Genomic DNA, 18009 nt, shown 5'->3' with positions numbered 1-18009 from the left:
AACGTACATTAAAATAATACAAAATTCCTGTTCGTTCCAATTAATAATTTCGATAAATTTCGTCTGATGCTTTCTTCCGTTTGTTTTTATTCCAAACCCAAAGCGTATTTGAATTTACGACGTCCGTGTATATACCACATCGTTTCGTGATACGAACGGGGTAATATTTCGGGGACTTCATCTGGTGCCGAAAATGTATAATAAAATACATTCGAAGTTAACTGATCACCAGTACTGGAATCGATAATATCAGCGATGGTCATCATTTGCATGTAGTTAACTTCAGTGTAGACCACATAGGCAGTCATTTTAATGAATGAATTAACACTCACCGGCTTCTCAAAACTAATATCACAAATATGCTCCAATTTAGGGCGATTTTTGCAATAGAGATTCGCCCCCACCCAACTGATTTCCAATGCGTTGCGCATTAAAAAGCCGCCAAATACTTTATTATGGGCGTTACGATTTTCCGGATACGAAGCCATCGTATTAACCACATAAGAATCAGACATCCAACGGCAATTAGATGGTAAAACACGTTTATTTAACTCGATTGTCGTTTGTGGTGTGGTACGCTTATACAGATCATACATCAATGATTGTTCAAAATCATTGGGTTCCACTTTGAATATGGAAGACGCTTGTAATTTTTGACGCAATTTCTTACGTTCTTCGCCACCATCTAAAATATTCTTCTCTTCATCAGTGGCGGGTTTGATAGGATTAACTGGCGCCGCTCCCGTATTGGTGGCATTACGGGCAGCCATTAAAAATAAAGCTCGTGTAATTTTACGCCATGAACCATTCTCTTTTTGCTCTAGCCATACAACAATTTCCATTGAACTTCTACCCACCCATGAAACATGCCCTGACATACGTATATCTTCAGTGGCCCTAGTTCGTACATCGGAAAATGTTACCTTATCCACTAGTATAGTAACAAATGTATAGGGCAAATGAACATCCGCTGGTAGAGAAGGGACATTCACATGTTGATGACATACCCAAACAGCAAACATATCCATGTCTTCCATTAAACGTCCTAATCGAACATGACCCAAAAATGCTACATATCGGTCTTGTAGGCTTTTATCAGAACTTAATGGTATTATAACTGAAGTAAAGGAATCTTGCATAGAACGCGCTGGCAAATCGGTAATTTTTGGCTCATATTTAAGTAAATGTTCGCGGGTTTTTGGCACCGGTGAGTAACCCATTTCTAAACCTAAACGTTTCATAATTTCAGCTTGAACTAAAAATCGTAGATATTAAAATTTATAGGAAAATCGAAAGTTAAATAAAAAGATTTTATTTTACCTTCAGCCATAGTACCAGCGTAATAATGATCATTGTCGCTCTTTTTCTGTAGACCAATGTAACGTTGTGTTAGTCTAAAAATTATTTTCATTCAACGTTTTCTTTACAGTGTTTATGTAGGCTTACTTACAAACTGCCCATAGACAATATTCCTTTGCTTTGAGGTAACAACAGTTTTCGACTACTGACCATCCTTCCGCTTGTTTTTAGGAGTATTCGAAACATTTTTATTTATTTTGTTAATTAATACTAACGATAATCCGTTATTTAATAAATAAATAAAAACTAACAAATTTTGCTATACATCCGTGACGTAATGAATGACTAAACTAGTAAACACATTTGCGTATATAAATATCTCTGTACACATCTACAAGTGATGAGCTAATCTCTTCCCTTGTTAAATTACTGCATCCATATTCGCGATATGATCACACAAGTCATTTAAGATAATTTTATATTTTAAAAATAATTCTATTATTTATATTTGATAACTTCTGCATTCACTTTAGTTTAGTATCTGGTTTAATGACGACGATCCATTAAATTGCTAAAATCTCCACAACCTAAATAAAATTCCGTTTACCAACTCTGTCTGCTCAATAAAATTAAAGACTGCATTACCAATAATAATGCTTCCTGTTATAACAGAAACCTTGTCTTTCAAAAGAAAGCAAAGGCTGCACTTGAATACGATTACAGTAATCTTAAAAATCCACTAATAATAAAACTAGAATTCGGCTTGAAACGGTTGCTTCGCATCAACACCATTTAACATAGGTTAACATCATATATAAAATTCGCGATTATAAAATTTCTTAATTTCTTTTATTTGACAAGTTAGCTTAGAATTAAACCGTCATAATTTCTAAACAAAGTCCTCGCTAAATTCCCTGTTGAAAGGCAAAGCACAGAGTCGCTTATAATATATATAAATGGTTGAGTGCCCAACTAACAACTTAAATGTTAACACCAATCAGCTATGTTAAACGCGCAACTTAACAGACCAGAAGGGTTCAACTTAAAAAAAGCCGTCGGCAAAACAAAAACTTTACATTATCTAACGGACCGTCGGCAAAACACACGCAACTTAAAATCAATTCAATCGCATGCGACATTTTTGTCATTATTGCAATGAATACGGAAATCAATCAAGAAAAACCATAAGCAACGCAAATAAAACCTCTACCATAATGCCGAGATTGCTTTCCAGCTGGCATAGCCTCACCTCGTGCTCTTAAATTATTATATTGACGTTTTCAATATGATGAAAGAAATTATATAATTAAGGAAAATTTGTGCAATGTTAAGTTATTCATCTATACGCCGATAATTCAGTAAAATGCTAATATCCACAATCGAAGTAATCCCGTTTACCAACACTGTTTATTAAAAATAAGTCTGCCTTATCAAGAAAAGAAAAAAAAAGCAATAAAAATGCTTCCTGTTATAACACATTTTTTTAATAGAAAGAAAATACTGTACCTGAATAAGTTAAAGTTAATGTAATGAACTTCTGCTGTTAAATTATTGTACTGATGTACTCGACATGATCGACGAAGTCAATTAAGAAAATCTAATAAATTGTAAAAAATTATATTATTTGTATTTAACGTCTACCTCCTCATGTAATTTATTTATCTATTAACTCATTTAGCTTATAATTGGTTTTATGACGGCTCATAAAATAATTGAAATCTCCACAATCTAAGTAAAATTGCGTTTACCAAAATTGCTTTCTTAATAAAATTAAAGTCTGCATTATCTCGCAAAAAGAAAAGACAATAAAAAAACTTTCTTATTATAATAAAAACCGTTCCTCTTAGAAGAAACAAAATACTGCAGTTAAACAATTTTAATCTAACATAGTGACTTTCGGCGATTAAAATATTGCATTATTTGTGTTTAATATTTGTTTCCTCATTTAGGTTACTTATCTGTACACGTTCATAACTGTTGTTGAATCAGTAAATTGCTAGTCTCCACAATTTAAATAAAATTACTTTCACCAACACTGTCTGATCAGCAAAATTATAGACTGCATTACTAATAAAAAAAAGGCAGTAAATATGCTTCCTGCTATAAGACCAAATTATTTTTCAAGAGCAAGAAAATGAAGAACTTTAAAATCTGAAAATGCAGCTTTATTTGTAGTGCAAATATGCGGATTCGCTTCTATATGTACAAGATTCTATTAGGTAACTTCACATTGAAGGTTTTCATTTATTTGCATCAATTTTGACCAGCTCTTTAGACGCCTCCATCCTCATACTTAGTTACTGGCTTAAAAGTATATTAAAATTAGACAAATAGCGCCCCTTACGAAATATTGTTCGTGATAATATAATCGTCTCGCACTCGCTTTTGATAAATCCGAGGAAGTTTTGCTTGTATTCAAAATTATCGTTGCATAAAATAGCGTTAAAAAAGCGTGTCAGTCGTTTGGAAGTAATTGTAATGCTATAAAGCATGGACAAACTGTCCTACACTAGAGGAAGAAAATAGGCAAAATACTCCAGTAACGAGCTGGATTCACTAAGAAAAGAAGTACATCAGATATAGGACGACGAAATAGAAGTAGAAAGGGATGATAAAGCGCTACGTTTGATTCGTATGTAATTAAGTGTTCTAGCAATGAACCACTGAACTGGACTCAGTAGGAAATATACATGCTGATTAATACAGCAGGTTGGCAGAAGAGGAAAAACAAGGTAGCATGCCATGATATTATTTTCAACTCAAGCGTACTACATCTGTCTCAATTGACATCAGTAAAATTTTTATTTTTTATTTATTATTAAAAATGCTAAAAATAATAAACCATTCGTACGATTTTGTTAATTCGTACATTTTACGAAACTCAATACGTCAACGGTAAAAGCATACATTTTTGCAGAATGTCCCACTTTGCATGGAAATTCAAGTTTCTCATTTTTTATTCCAGAATTTTTAAGCGGTTGCTGCTGAAGAATGTAGAGCCTGTAAATTCCGGTACTATGGCTGAAGGTAAAATAAATATATATTTTTTTTAATTATAATTTTATAAATTAATTTTAGTTAAAGAAAAGCTATCGAAATTATTGGGTGCAGGCTCTTTAGATTCGGCAGAACCAAGAAAACGCGAACATCTTTTGAAGTATACGCCAAAAAGGGAAGACTTAGTTCCACGTTCTGTAAAAGATTCGTACGTTATGGCATCAATACCATTGCGAACCGACAAAGTTATGCAGCAAAGATATGTCAGCAATGTTGGAACAGTGCGTTACGGTCGTTTAATGGAAGATATGGATCTTTTTGCTGTATGGGTTTGCCAACAGTACGTTAAGTTAGCAAACTTACCACCCGACGGCGAATTACCTTGTAGCTTTGTTACTATTATGGCAAATAGCATGAATATTCGCTATAATGTATATGGTGTAGATAACGATCTCCGAGTATCAGGTTACGTGGCGTGGGCAGGTACATCATCGTTTGAAGTGCTTGTATGGGTGCATGTTGTTGAGGGAAACGAATTGCATGAAATAACTCAAGCTGGATTTTTAATGGCTAGTCGAAACGCTAACAATTCGGGATCGGCACCGATTAATCCTCTTAAAGCCGATAACGATGAGGAGAAGAAAATAATAGCAGAGGGCGAATTACGCAGACAAAAGAGAGCTGAAATGCGGAAGATTTCGGTATGGCAAGAGAAACCCACACAAGAAGAACACGATATAATGTACGATTTACTTGAGAAAACTACTGATAAAACATCTCTTGAATTATATAAGCGTGTTCTTCCACCCGATAGTCGTTGGATGTCGGATGCCTATGATGTAACGACGATTCTATCATTCCCGGAAAACAAAAATATGTACAATACGGTCTTCGGCGGTTTCTTGATGAGAATCGCTTATGAAATTACATTTATAACATCATTTAAACATTGCAAAAATCGACCAAAGTTAGAGCATGTCTCAGAGTTCGATTTTCAAAAAGCCATACCAGTTCAATCACTCCTCAGAATATTCGCACATATTATTTATGTTGAAAGAAACTACATGACAATAATGACGACTAATGATGTTCTTGACCCGGCTACTTCTCAAAAAATTACTTCAAATGTATCGTATTTCGTATTTTCCTCACCGAAAGATGTCGAGCCGATTGTTCCCCGTTCGTATCAGGAAACTTTATTGTACATTCATGGTCGTCGGAAATTTCAAAATCTTTCCAGCATCAATAATAATAGAAGCATCAAATAATAAACTCTACAAATAGAAAAAATAATTGTTTTTTGTTAACATTTTTTCAATTAAAGGACAACGTTCTGGGCAATGCCTTTGCAAAATGAATTAAATAGAAAAAGACATTGTTTCTAAGTTTGAGAACGCGAAACTTCAAAAATGCCGCGGTCAATTTGCGAAGTGTGGAATGGCGCATGAAAGAGGCCACATTCGAACAGTCAAATAGGATATCAAGACATTCTCTTTTTGTTCTAGCCGTACAACAATTTGCATTGAATTTCTACCCACCCAAGAAACATGGCCGGGCATACGTATATCGTCAGTAGCCATAGTTCGTAGGTCGGAAAATGTCACCTTGTCGACCAGTTTAGTAGCAAATTGTCGACCAGTTTATTAGGGCAAATGTACATCCGCTGGTAACGAAACAATATTTACATGTTGATGATATACCCAAACAGCAAGCATATTTCTGTCTTCCATTAAACGTCCTAATCGAACACGACCCAAAAATGCTATGTTACTCTCTTGTATGCTTTTATCAGCTCTTAACGGTATTATAACTGAGGTAAAGAAATCTTGCATAGAAAGCGGTGGCATATCGGTCATTTTTGGCTCACCTTTAAGTAAATGTTCGTGGATTCGTGGCATCGGTGGGTAACCTATTTCTAAACCTAAACGTTTCGTAACCCCAGGTTGAACTAAAAATTTTAAACATTAAAAATTTAAGGAAAATCGAAAATTAAATGGAAAAAATTAATTTTAGTCGATGACGTACCAGCGTAATAATGATCATTTTCTCTCTTTTTCTGTAGATCACTGTAACGTTGTACTAGTCTAAAAATAATTTTTATTCACCTTTGTCTTCACAATGTTTACGCATATTTAAGGTCTGAGGAATTTTACTAATACTCGAATGGAGGAATGACCAGCGAGCGACAGGCACAATGTACCCGTAAGACGGGTTGCACGAAGGCTAACACACCTGCCTAAGAGCTGTGCACGAGCATAACAACCATCCAGACTTTAATACGCAGCACCAGTGTTGCATTCTTCCCGAGTGCCGCTGTTCCTTTCATAGAACATGACGGAACCAGAGAGGTAAACTTGAAAAAATCCGTAATCCCGAGTGTCATACGTAGCGTATTTAGGGACGAGTGGCACTACGTGAGTGTGTCTTCGAACAGTGTGGTCCAGATATTTAGGAACTTCTAGGGAAGCAAAATCATCGCTTCATAATACAAGGGCTCTGCCTCGACTGACTACTTTCCCTATCTTTCAGACATTCATGGAGAATTAAATTGTTGTAGAAACAACAAAACCCAATCCTCAATAAGACGCAATTTTCGAACCCGCTGAGGAAATTGAGGACAGCTTAGGTACTGACAACATTTACACCGTGGACGAAGATGTTCTCCTCGGCTCTCATCTCGAGTTATTTGGGGTAGCACAGAAGGGTCCGAAGAAGGGACTCAAACCCTATCAGGAACTCCCGAACGGTAGAGCGCCATCTCCAAGCTCTGATGAAAGGTGGCATAAGTTTTGAAGAGGCACGCAACCACGCAATGGTGACTCCTGCAGCCTTTGAAAAGGCGAAGGCCCAGATCGATTAAAGCGCGACACACTGGACGACTCTTCGGCCGCTAGTTCGGCAATCCGCCAAAACGCCTGATGCCTGAAACTGTAGGGACCCCCAGTGGAATACCGCGGTCCGGGCACACGCAACTGTGATCTTATAAGGAGGTGGAGAGTTGGTTAGGATAAGGATTATCCCAGCTGACTGCCCAAAGACGCCATGGAAGGACGACCAATTGAGAACGACATAAAGTGTTCATTTGGATAGGATTCGTAGGCAGCATAAATCAAGTGTGAAATCAAAATTTGCTTACTGCACTTTCAGCCGTGGTTGGCCCGTACTTACCTATAAGGGGAAAGAGACATTGGAATGGTTAAGATAACGATGTAAGGAAGACTTACCTCGACCTCACGGTGTCGTCGGTTATTTCCCCACAAATGAAACCGTCGCACCACAAGACATTCTAAAACTTCTTGAGGACCAGAACAAGGTCCTAAAAATTGAGTACTGGCAGATACTCCAGAGGGACTCTAAAAGGAGTACAACGGTCCGAACTCTGGTATTGGACGCATCTTTGGCAGCAGTGCTGAAGCAAATAGAACAAGTTGCCAGCTACGGTTTCAGCTCAGTGTCACTGAAACCTAGCTGCAGGACTGCAGCAACACGCAGGGGCGGGAAGACCGTGATCGACGACAGAGAAGGTAACCTGACCGTCGGCGGAGCCGCGTCTAACCTTGAAACAACGCCCGGGTCCTCCGCGGGCTCAAAAACTCAGCGCCCATCAGCATCGAGGTACAGGCCAACAAAGAACTAATTGCTTGCGGAGCAAGCTACACTCCGCAACAACCTAGGCACACTAAACTTAAGCGGTGCACCTCTAAGGATGCATTTGAGTGCCCAGAAAAAATATGCAAGTAAGCTGCATTCACCATGCCAAAGCCGCTTCTTCTATTCTTAGCACAAAGTCCAGAAACGAGGGTCTCGACGTAATCCATCCAGGAGCCTTGTATAAATGTGGGCACTATTCACGGCCTGCGCATCAAGAAAGCTAAGTTGGTCTACAACAAGCAACACTTGTTTATGGGAGACAAAATAACTTTCTTTCCACTTTAGAATTTATACTGGCGATTTAGGCTTTGAAGTCAATCCCCAGAGGAATCATTCAGGGGCAATAACCTCCGCCTACTTAGCGGGCGAGAGAGAGATATCCACAGTTGAGGTAAGGAGCCTGGCCTATTGTTGCATGTCCGGCAGATTGCCCTGCCTAATCCACTGTGCTGCCAACTTCCACTAAAGGAATAGGGCAGCAAAAACGACAATTCAAGAACTGAGTACCTTCTTGAATATTTCTTAGGAAATAATGCTATTATTCTAAATAGAGATAGGGTATCCATTTTCAGAACCGCAATCGGGGAAGAGTTGTTCGATCTTGTCCCCACCAGATCCTACCTGAGCTGCATAGGTTAGCATGGGAAGCAAATAACCGCGACTACGACATTAAACAAAACGCATCGTCTCGCGTGCATTGACATGACCGGAGCGATGAAATCCTGCCCTAGAGGCGCTGTTGCTCCTAACACATTATTCTATTGCTACAGGAAAAGAGTCTTGTTTGAGCGCACTGAGCCAGTGGAATATCGACAAATTAAAATCGGAAAATCTTAGAGGCCGCCTTGATGCTTTAAAAAACCTCAAGAGTTGCGCTGCAAAGCTAGTGCTGTCCCACCAGTTCAGGGTGGCCATACCGGCGAGAACCGGTTGGGACGAGGGTTTGTGGCCCGAGTTTTCAGAAGGCCATATCGATGGGGCGTAGTCCTTCCATATTCCAAGCAGTAGTTTAGACAATCTCCACATGTTCTTCTGAATGCTTAACAACGCAGTGCATGAGGGAGCAGACCTGCATCTACTTCGACCGTCAAACCGCCTTAAAGTGCCTGAAGGGGCGAATGACAACATCTAGGCTTGTGTTGGAGGGCCTTCAAACATGGAATGAGCTAGGCAGGCGCGATGATATTCACCTATTGTGGATGCCTGGCCATTCGAGTGTTGAGGGCAAAGAAAGGACTGAATATCTAGCCAACAGAGAAGTCCGAGGGACCATGGTATGTCCTGAACTTTTCTGCGTCGTACCAATAGGCCATATCAACAGGTTGGTATTGCAATGGGCACAACAGAAAGCAATGCACAAGACAACGGCACGAAATGCGATTTATAAAATTTTCAGATATGGCGCATAAACTGCGGGAACTAAGAAAAAGCGACCTACGTTTACTCAACGGCTTCTCCACGGGTCATAATTTCCTCAGGTACCATTTGAAAAACCTGGCTATGTCCGATATCGATTGACAAACTGCCAGACACCACTTGACAGGAAGAAAATAAGCAAGATATTCTACTAACGAGCTAGATTCACTAAGAAGTTCACTAGATATATGACGGCAAAATAGAAATAGAAAGAGCTGATAAAGGGCTTTCAGCAATGAAATGGACGCACTAAATTTGTGGTGAATACCTTAGATTGGCAAAAAATAAGAAGAACAATATAATGACGGGTTGTTTATTTGACTTCTAGATAGTTAAGCTTCATAACAAAAACCTGGAAAGAAAGCAAAAATTGTATAAAAACTCAACATAAGCTTTACAAAAATTTATCAAATTTTCAATTATAAATAAAGGATACGATGTTGTTTAGAAAAAAAAGCCAGCTTATATGGTTGAATCCCGCTAATGGAAAAACATGAAATCTAAAGATATTTATTGCCAGTTTATCATTACCAGTTAAAACTTATAACCCTGGTGAGCATGCCATGATATTACTTTTAGCTTAAGCATACTACATAACATCTTTCTCAATTGACATCAGTAAAATTTTTGTTTTTTTATTATTAAAAATGCTAAAAATAATAAACCATTCGTACGATTTTGTTAATTCGTACATTTTACGAAACTCACTACGTCAACGGTAAAAGCATACATGTTTGCAGAATGTCCCACTTTGCATGGAATTCAAGTTTCCCATTTCTTATTCCAGGTTTTTTAAGCGGTTGCTGTTGAAGAATGTAGAACCTGTAAATTCCGGTACTATGGTTGAAGGTAAAATAAATATATATTTTTTTTAATTATAATTTTATAAACTAATTTTAGTTAAAGAAAAGCTATCGAAATTATTGGGTGCAGACTCTTTAGATACGGCAGAACCAAGAAAACGCGAACATCTTTTGAAGTATACGCCAAAAAGGGAAGACTTAGTTCCACGTTCTGTAAAAGATTCGTACGTTATGGCATCAATACCATTGCGAACCGACAAAGTTATGCAGCAAAGATATGTCAGCAATGTTGGAACAGTGCGTTACGGTCGTTTAATGGAAGATATGGATCTTTTTGCTGTATGGGTTTGTCAACAGCATGTTAAGTTAGCAAACTTGCCACCTGACGGCCAATTACCTTATACCTTTGTCACTATTATGGCAAATAGTATGAATATTCGCTATAATGTATTTGGTGTAGATAACGATCTCCAGGTATCAGGTTATGTATCGTGGGTAGGAACATCATCGTTTGAGGTACTTGTATGGGTGCATGTTGTGAAGGGAAACGAATTGCATGAAATAACGCAAGCTGGATTTTTAATGGCTGGTCGAAACGCTAACAATTCGGGATCGGCACCGATTAATCCTCTTAAAGCCGATAACGATGAGGAGAAGAAAATAATAGAAGAGGGCGAATTACGCAGACAAAAAAGAGCTGAAATGCGGAAGATTTCGGTATGGCAAGAGAAACCCACACAAGAAGAACACGATATAATGTACGATTTACTTGAGAAAACTACTGATAAAACATCTCTGGAATTATATAAGCGTGTTCTTCCACCCGATAGTCGTTGGATGTCGGATGCCCATGGTGTAACAATGATTCTATCATTCCCGGAAAACAAAAATCGTCACAATACCGTCTTTGGCGGTTTCTTGATGAGAATCGCTTATGAAATTACATTTATAACATCGTTTACGCACTGCAAAAATCGACCAAAGTTAGAGCATGTTTCCGAATTCGATTTCCAAAAATCCGTACCTATTCAATCACTCCTCAGAATATTCGCACATATTATTTATGTTGAAAGAAATTACATGACAATAATGACGACTAATGATGTTCTTGACCCGGCTACTTCTCAAAAAATTACTTCAAATGTGTCGTATTTTGTATTTTCGTCACCGAAAGATGTCCAGCCGATTGTTCCGCTTTCGTATCAGGAAACATTATTGTATATACATGGTCGCCGGAAATTTCAAAGTCTTTCCATCATCAATAATAATAAAAAGCTCGAATAATAAAACTTGCAAAAAAAAAAAAATTTTTTTATTAATTTCTAAGTCAGTTGTGCAACTTTTTTACTCAACTTAGTATATCATCTGTTGTTGATCTGTTGACTCGTAGAAAAAGAAGAAAAAGGAATGTAAATACTTCAAGTTTATATCATTTACTTTGTACTTTTGTTTATTTGCCTCGTAACGAAAACACGAAATAATTTTTTTTTTTCTTGTAAATTTTTGAAAAATAAAACGAAATGTGGAAAATTTTAAAAAATATGAAGTGTTTCACCGTCGCTTTGCCATTGCATTCGCTACGACCGTAAGTTTTTTTTACAATGAAAAAAAGAAGAAGAAATTAAAAAAATTTTTTTTAACAGAGTTTTTAAACGATATCTACTGCAAGCTGTTGAGCCAATTGATACGGGAACGATGACCGAAGGTTGATTTTAAAGCAATATTTAAATAAATTAATTTTTTTTTTTTTCACAGTTACAACGAAATTAATGAGTCAACTGGGCATTGATATTGGTTATCAAGCTGAGGAAAAGAAACGTGATCATCTTCTTAAGTATATACCAAAGCGCGAAGATTTACCTCCGCGTTCGATGAGAGAATCGTATATAATGGCGACTATACCTTTACGTACAGATAAGGCTATGCAAGAGAAATATGTTAGCGACGTGGGTACCGTTCGATTGGGTCGTTTAATAGAAGCAATGGATTGTTTTGCCATTTGGGTTTGCCAGCAATACGTTAAAATTCCCAATTTACCGCCGAATGAGCATTTGCCATATATTTTTGTTAATATTATTGTTGATAGTATGAGTATCTTAGGACAACTTCCTAGTTATGATAAAGATTTACGCATATCGGGTTACGTTTCATCGGTGGGTAAAACGTCATTAGAAGTAGCAGTATGGGTGCATTTTATTAACGGCAAAATTATGTCAAAGTTAACTCATGGGAATTTCTTAATGGCTGCTCGTAATGCAATCAATAGTGGATCGGCTCCTGTAAATCCTCTTAAAATCGAGACAGAGGAAGAGAAAAAAATTTCGCAAGAAGCTAAGACACGTAAAAAATTTCGAAAAGAAAGTCAAAAAGCATCCGTATGGCAAAAGAAACCCACGCAGGAGGAACATGATTTAATATACGATTTCGTTGAAAAGACGACCGATAAGCAAACGCTTGAATTAAATAAACGCATTTTACCTGAAAATGGCCGTTGGATGTCCGATTCATTTGCATTAAATAATATCATGTCATTTCCGGAGAATCGTAATGCTCAAAATACCGCCTTTGGAGGTTTCCTAATGAGAAATGCTTTTGAAATAAGCTTTATAACCGCATTTAAACATTGCAAAACTCGACCAAAACTCGAGTATGCCTTTGAATTTAGTTTCGATAAGCCCGTGGCAATACAATCACTGCTCCGAATGCTAGCCTATATAATATATGTTGAAAAGAATTATATGTTAGTGATGGCAATTAATGATGTTCTTGAGCCGACAACAACCGAAAAAATTACTTCGAATGTTTCATATTTCATATTTTCCGGATCAACAGATCATGTTCAGCAGATTTATCCTCGTTCATATCATGAAGCACTTTTATACATTCACGGTCGACGCAAATTCCAAAATGCCAATCTTAGTAGTAGACCAGATAATGCAGCAACGGAGAATCAATCGAAAACCATTTGCAAGTGAAGACAGTTCAAAGGTGGCCAAGTTCAATTAGAAAAAAATACGATATTGTATAAACTTTTGATATATATATATATATGTACGTGTCATTGAATTGATTTTCATTTTTTCCTTTTTTTTGTGTGAAAAAAAAATATATATAAATAAATGTTAAAAATATTCAAGCGTTTAAATGAATGTTGCAAATTTAAAAGATCTTTATATCATCAAAGGTATGATGAAAGTAATATAATAATAATTTCTTTTCGTGCGAAATTAAAACGAAAAAAAACCATTCTTTTCTTAAAAGAATTTTCAGACGATTTATTCTGACGAGCGCGGAGCCCATTCATGTCGGGACAATAACTGAAGGTAGAATTGAATATTATCTTAAATAAACTTCTGTATATATATACATATTTATATACATATATACATATATATATATATATATATATATATATATATACACGTACATATATACATAATAATAATATTTTTTTTTTAGTTACAATGAAATTTTTACACCAGTATGGCGTTGCAATTGGTTATCGACCCGATCCCCCTAAACGCGATCATCTTTTAAAATATACTACAAAACAAGAAAAATTACCAGTTCGCTGCATGAAAGACTCGTATATAATGACGATTATACCTCTTTCCACGGAGCCATCTATGCAAGCAATATATATTAATAATGATGGAAAGCTTCGTGTCGGTCGCTTATTGGAGGCAATGGACATTTTTGCCGGATATATTTGCCAACAACATGTTCACTTGCCCGATTTACCAACGAATGAAACTTTACCATACACTTTTGTAACGATGATGGTCGATGGAACACGGATTCAGTCGCAGCTACCTGTTCATGGGAGAAATATACGCCTTGTTGGCCACATTTCTTGGGTAGGTAAAACATCGTTAGAGGCTAGCGTATGGACTGATATTGTTAATGAAAAAGGATTGTTCCCTATTGCGCAAGTCAATTTTTTAATGGTTGCACGAAATGCTAACAATACTGGGCCAGCTGAGGTAAATGCAATTAAAACGTGCAACGATGAAGAAAAAAAAATTATTGATGAGGGCGCTTTGCGGACCCAACGCAGACGAGAAAAGCATAAAACGTCAGCATTACGAACGAAACCAACATCAGAAGAACATGAAATGATTTATGATTTAGTTGATAAGACAACCGATAAGCTGTGTCTTGAGTTGAATAAACGTATTTTACCTGACGGCGGCCGCTGGATGTCCGATTCATTTGCTATGAGTACGGTTGTAACATTTCCCGAGAATCGTAATGCTCAAAATACTGTCTTTGGAGGATTTATTATGCGTAATTGCGTTGAAATTAGTTTTGCAGCTGCTTATCAATATTGTCGCGAGCGTCCAATTCTTGAACATATATCGGCAATAAGTTTTGATAAACCTATACCGATTCGATCAATTTTGAAAATGTTTTCTTATATTATTTATGTTGAGGAGAATTTTATGATTGTGATGACAGTTAATGCAATCATTGAAGCAAACACCGGCGAAAATATCACAACAAATGTATGTCATTTAATTTATTCAAGTTCGAAAAATGTCGAGCGAATATATCCAAATACCTATCAGGAAACACTATTATATACGTATGGTCGTCGCGAATTTCAAGAATTTATTTCAAATCGCCACATATCTAAATAAATAAAAGAAATCTAAAAAAAAAGTATACAGAATTAATTAATTTTCAAAACGTAGACCATTTATTTGTTTATGCATTGTATAGGTATATATATATATATATGTTTATTTATTTATTTTTTATTTATTCCACTTATACTAGAAACTCAACTAAACAAATAACGGTCGAGTTCAATAGGCTCTTAATGCAAAACTAATATTAATTAACAATAAAATTGAGTATAAGCATAACAAAACAAATAAGAAGAAAAAAAAAAAGAAAAAAAAGCATTTACACTATCAGCATAGGAGCACACTTACAACCGGTACAGGACCAAATTGCAAATGAACTCCTAAGCCATCGCAAACATGCATAAGCCTGACAACCGATAATAAATTGACAATAATTCACTTTCGAAACGTAACGACTTTTTAAGGATAAAAGCTAAGTTTAAATACGACATAGGTAAATCGCGCGTATTAAGCAATGTTGCTTTAATGGACTTTAAAGAGTCCGATAACGAGAATAAGTGGTAGACGTCATTTAGGTTCTTGCAAACGACTCTGAGCGGATTGAACAGCTCATAATTAAATTTACACTGATTAAGCTTAACCAAGATAAAGTGCCTAGAGAAGCGGTTAGGGACATTAAAGCTTATTTCACCAAGTAATGAAGGCGAGTCAATGGCACCATTTATTACTTTAATTAGAAAGGAAACGCCAAGAACAAATCTACGTTTCTCACGAGACGGCAGGGACAGCAGAAGCAACCTATTTTCATACGGAGGAAGAGAGGCAATCGGATCCCAACCCAAATTTCTAAGGGCAAACAGCAAGAATTGCTTTTGAACAGATTCAATTGAATCTACGTAGCACCTATATGAAGAAGACCACACAACTGAGGCATACAGCCTTTTCGTAATGTAGGGATCATCAAGCTCTTTGGACCACCTTTTTATAAAACCAAGCGCGGACCTAGCTTTGCTAATCGAGAGCTCAATATGCAATATGTTGTAAACAAATTTACAGAGTACGGATTACCAGATCGCCCGCTGGATAAATCAGATCGGCTGTATTGAAAACTCGACTGGAGGTTTGAACCTGCGACCGTTGAGCTACTACTAGTCGTGATCTTTTGCCTACGCGGCTACTCATGTGGATTATTTATTAACTACAATGCAGAACTACAATGTAGAATAGAGCATTTTTTTTTTGTCTTACTCTGACTAGCTCAGTCCAGAAAAAAGTATAAGGGAAACCAAAAATAATTATTATGTATGTGTGTGCTTATTGGACCCGAAGAATGTGTTTGGGCTGCTTTACTTTGCGTTCGTCCGTTGATTTGTCGTATGTTCTGTTTGTTTCAAATCATCGCTTGTTAATCCGTAAAGCCACTTATCATACAACTCTACACCATTTTCATTATATGTTTTATTTTTAATATTCGATATTCGCTCGATATTTTTCTTTACTCTACACTGCACTTTTAGGTGGAAATAAAAAAAACAAGCTTTATTGTTGTTGTACATTCTTGTACAAAAAAAAAGAATAAAAATAGGTGCTCGTACGCATTCTGATTATTTTTTCACTTGAAAAACGCAAATATTAATCAAAATATTTCCCCTCATTTTCTACAAATTAATTCGCAATATCGAAAGAACGATACGGTTTTGGATTCAATCATCCATCTATTTTCGCACTTCTTCAACATTTCGAAACCGCGTAACAGTCAAGCTATGCTGCATCGAGCTAAACAAGTGGTAATTGGAAGGTGCTATGTCTGGTAAGGAGGCTGGGTGCGGCTAAACTTCCCATTCGAGCTGCAACAGTGTGTCCTTGACAACTTTTGCATAGTGTAGCCGAGCGTTGTGATGCAAGAGGATGATCTTGTATCTGCTAATCGCTATTGCTCATCGCTTCTGCAATAATACATCGTTCAATTTGGTCAATTGACGACGGCAGACATTCGTAATAGCAATTTTTATTCGGTTTTAGCAGTTTGTAATGCACCTCACCCTGCTAATCCCACCATATGCTCAGCAAAACTTCATCAGCACGAATATTCCGCTTCGATAAAGACTTGGATGATTCTCCTAAAATGACCCAAGACTTTTTGCGCTTGATATTCTCGCAATACGCCACAGAAAACTTTTCTTTTTTGGCCTGGTAAGCAACGAATCCGTGATGTTGAAACGGTTCGAAATGCCAATGTCAGATAGCCATATTCTCTTCTTTTGGATCTTTTCCATCGCATGTGGAGCTGCTAGAAAACATATGATTCATCACCTGCTAAGCTTTTCGACGGTTGTGTGGGAGTTTGAGTGCATTGTCTTCCCATTTATTGGTCGCCCAAGCCAAAATCACTACTTTAAAACCCGCAATTGGGATATGATGGAACAGTGTCACCGTAAGCTTCTGAAAGTGTTTGGTGGGCTTCGACAGCAGATTTCTTCAAATCAAACTAGAATGTCGAGAATGCGATTTTGAGCTTTCCATGATTAGCGTCTGCATACACTCAACAATCCAGTAAAGCTATAACGAAAGCTGTTATTTTATGTACAGAAAGGTCAAAATCATCGAATTTAATCGTTGCGTACACTGATACTTCGTGTTGTTTCATCATTTTCAACGATAGATGGAGCTGACTAAAATACGTGCAAGCACGTATACAAGTGTAAAGAGAAAAAAGGGAAAATCAAGAATACACTTTTCTAGGTTATTGTTGTTGATGACGTATGTTGGTTAATAGTAGCGCTCTAACGTGTGTCCATTGACATTGTTATTGCCATCTTAAAATATGGAAGCATTCTTCGTATTTCAGAACACAAGTTTTATTAACTTAATTGATGTTGTATTGACACTTGGTTTTGATAAGTTATTTTAACGTGTTTTTTGTAAGCTTCATTGTCATAGGTCTATTTATCACCTGTTGTCCTTAGATTTAAGTTGCATATCAACACTAGTTTCCTTTTTAACCGTTGTTTTCTGGGTTGAATTTTTACAAGAATAATAGTCATTTTCATAAATGTATTTGTCACGTGTTCTCCTTACATTTAAGAGTTTTGATTGTGTGTTTTTATTCTTCACTTCACATATATATGACATATAAGTATCAATTTTCAATTATATTCACATGTTTTTTCTTATTCGTTTTTATGATCGCGGACGCTGCTCATTACACTAACCCTGTTCCTTGTTTATTAAAAACTCACTCACTACACAACTTA

General features: G+C 36.7%; 4 protein-coding genes across 4 annotated transcripts; 3 read left to right on the top strand and 1 right to left on the bottom strand.

Moving 5' to 3' along the window:
• Positions 1-25: 25 nt before the first annotated feature.
• Positions 26-2147, bottom strand: LOC119639892 (acyl-coenzyme A thioesterase 9, mitochondrial-like). Its single transcript, XM_038037596.1, has 3 exons — positions 1451-2147; positions 1321-1394; positions 26-1255 (listed from the first exon to the last, which is right to left on the bottom strand). The coding sequence occupies exons 1-3, from the start codon at positions 1543-1545 to the stop codon at positions 87-89; spliced, it is 1338 nt and encodes a 445-aa protein (XP_037893524.1). The 5' UTR covers positions 1546-2147; the 3' UTR covers positions 26-86.
• A 2124-nt stretch (positions 2148-4271) lies between these two features.
• On the top strand, positions 4272-5867 carry LOC119639987 (acyl-coenzyme A thioesterase 9, mitochondrial-like). Its single transcript, XM_038037745.1, has 2 exons — positions 4272-4326; positions 4378-5867. Exons 1-2 carry the CDS (start codon positions 4317-4319, stop codon positions 5562-5564), a joined length of 1197 nt encoding a protein of 398 aa, XP_037893673.1. The 5' UTR covers positions 4272-4316; the 3' UTR covers positions 5565-5867.
• Positions 5868-10006: 4139 nt separating this feature from the next.
• On the top strand, positions 10007-11876 carry LOC119640039 (acyl-coenzyme A thioesterase 9, mitochondrial-like). The gene is made up of 4 exons (XM_038037813.1): positions 10007-10081; positions 10151-10212; positions 10264-11383; positions 11810-11876. Exons 1-4 carry the CDS (start codon positions 10011-10013, stop codon positions 11874-11876), a joined length of 1320 nt encoding a protein of 439 aa, XP_037893741.1. The 5' UTR covers positions 10007-10010.
• A 59-nt stretch (positions 11877-11935) lies between these two features.
• On the top strand, positions 11936-13141 carry LOC119640038 (acyl-coenzyme A thioesterase 9, mitochondrial-like). Its single transcript, XM_038037812.1, has one exon. It carries the CDS (start codon positions 11936-11938, stop codon positions 13139-13141), a length of 1206 nt encoding a protein of 401 aa, XP_037893740.1.
• The last annotated feature ends 4868 nt before the right edge of the window (positions 13142-18009 follow it).

The sequence above is a fragment of the Glossina fuscipes genome, unplaced genomic scaffold (genome assembly GCF_014805625.2).
Source record: "Glossina fuscipes isolate IAEA_lab_2018 unplaced genomic scaffold, Yale_Gfus_2 114, whole genome shotgun sequence".
Taxonomy (NCBI): domain Eukaryota; kingdom Metazoa; phylum Arthropoda; class Insecta; order Diptera; family Glossinidae; genus Glossina; species Glossina fuscipes.
This window is presented reverse-complemented; position numbering and strand designations above follow the sequence as displayed.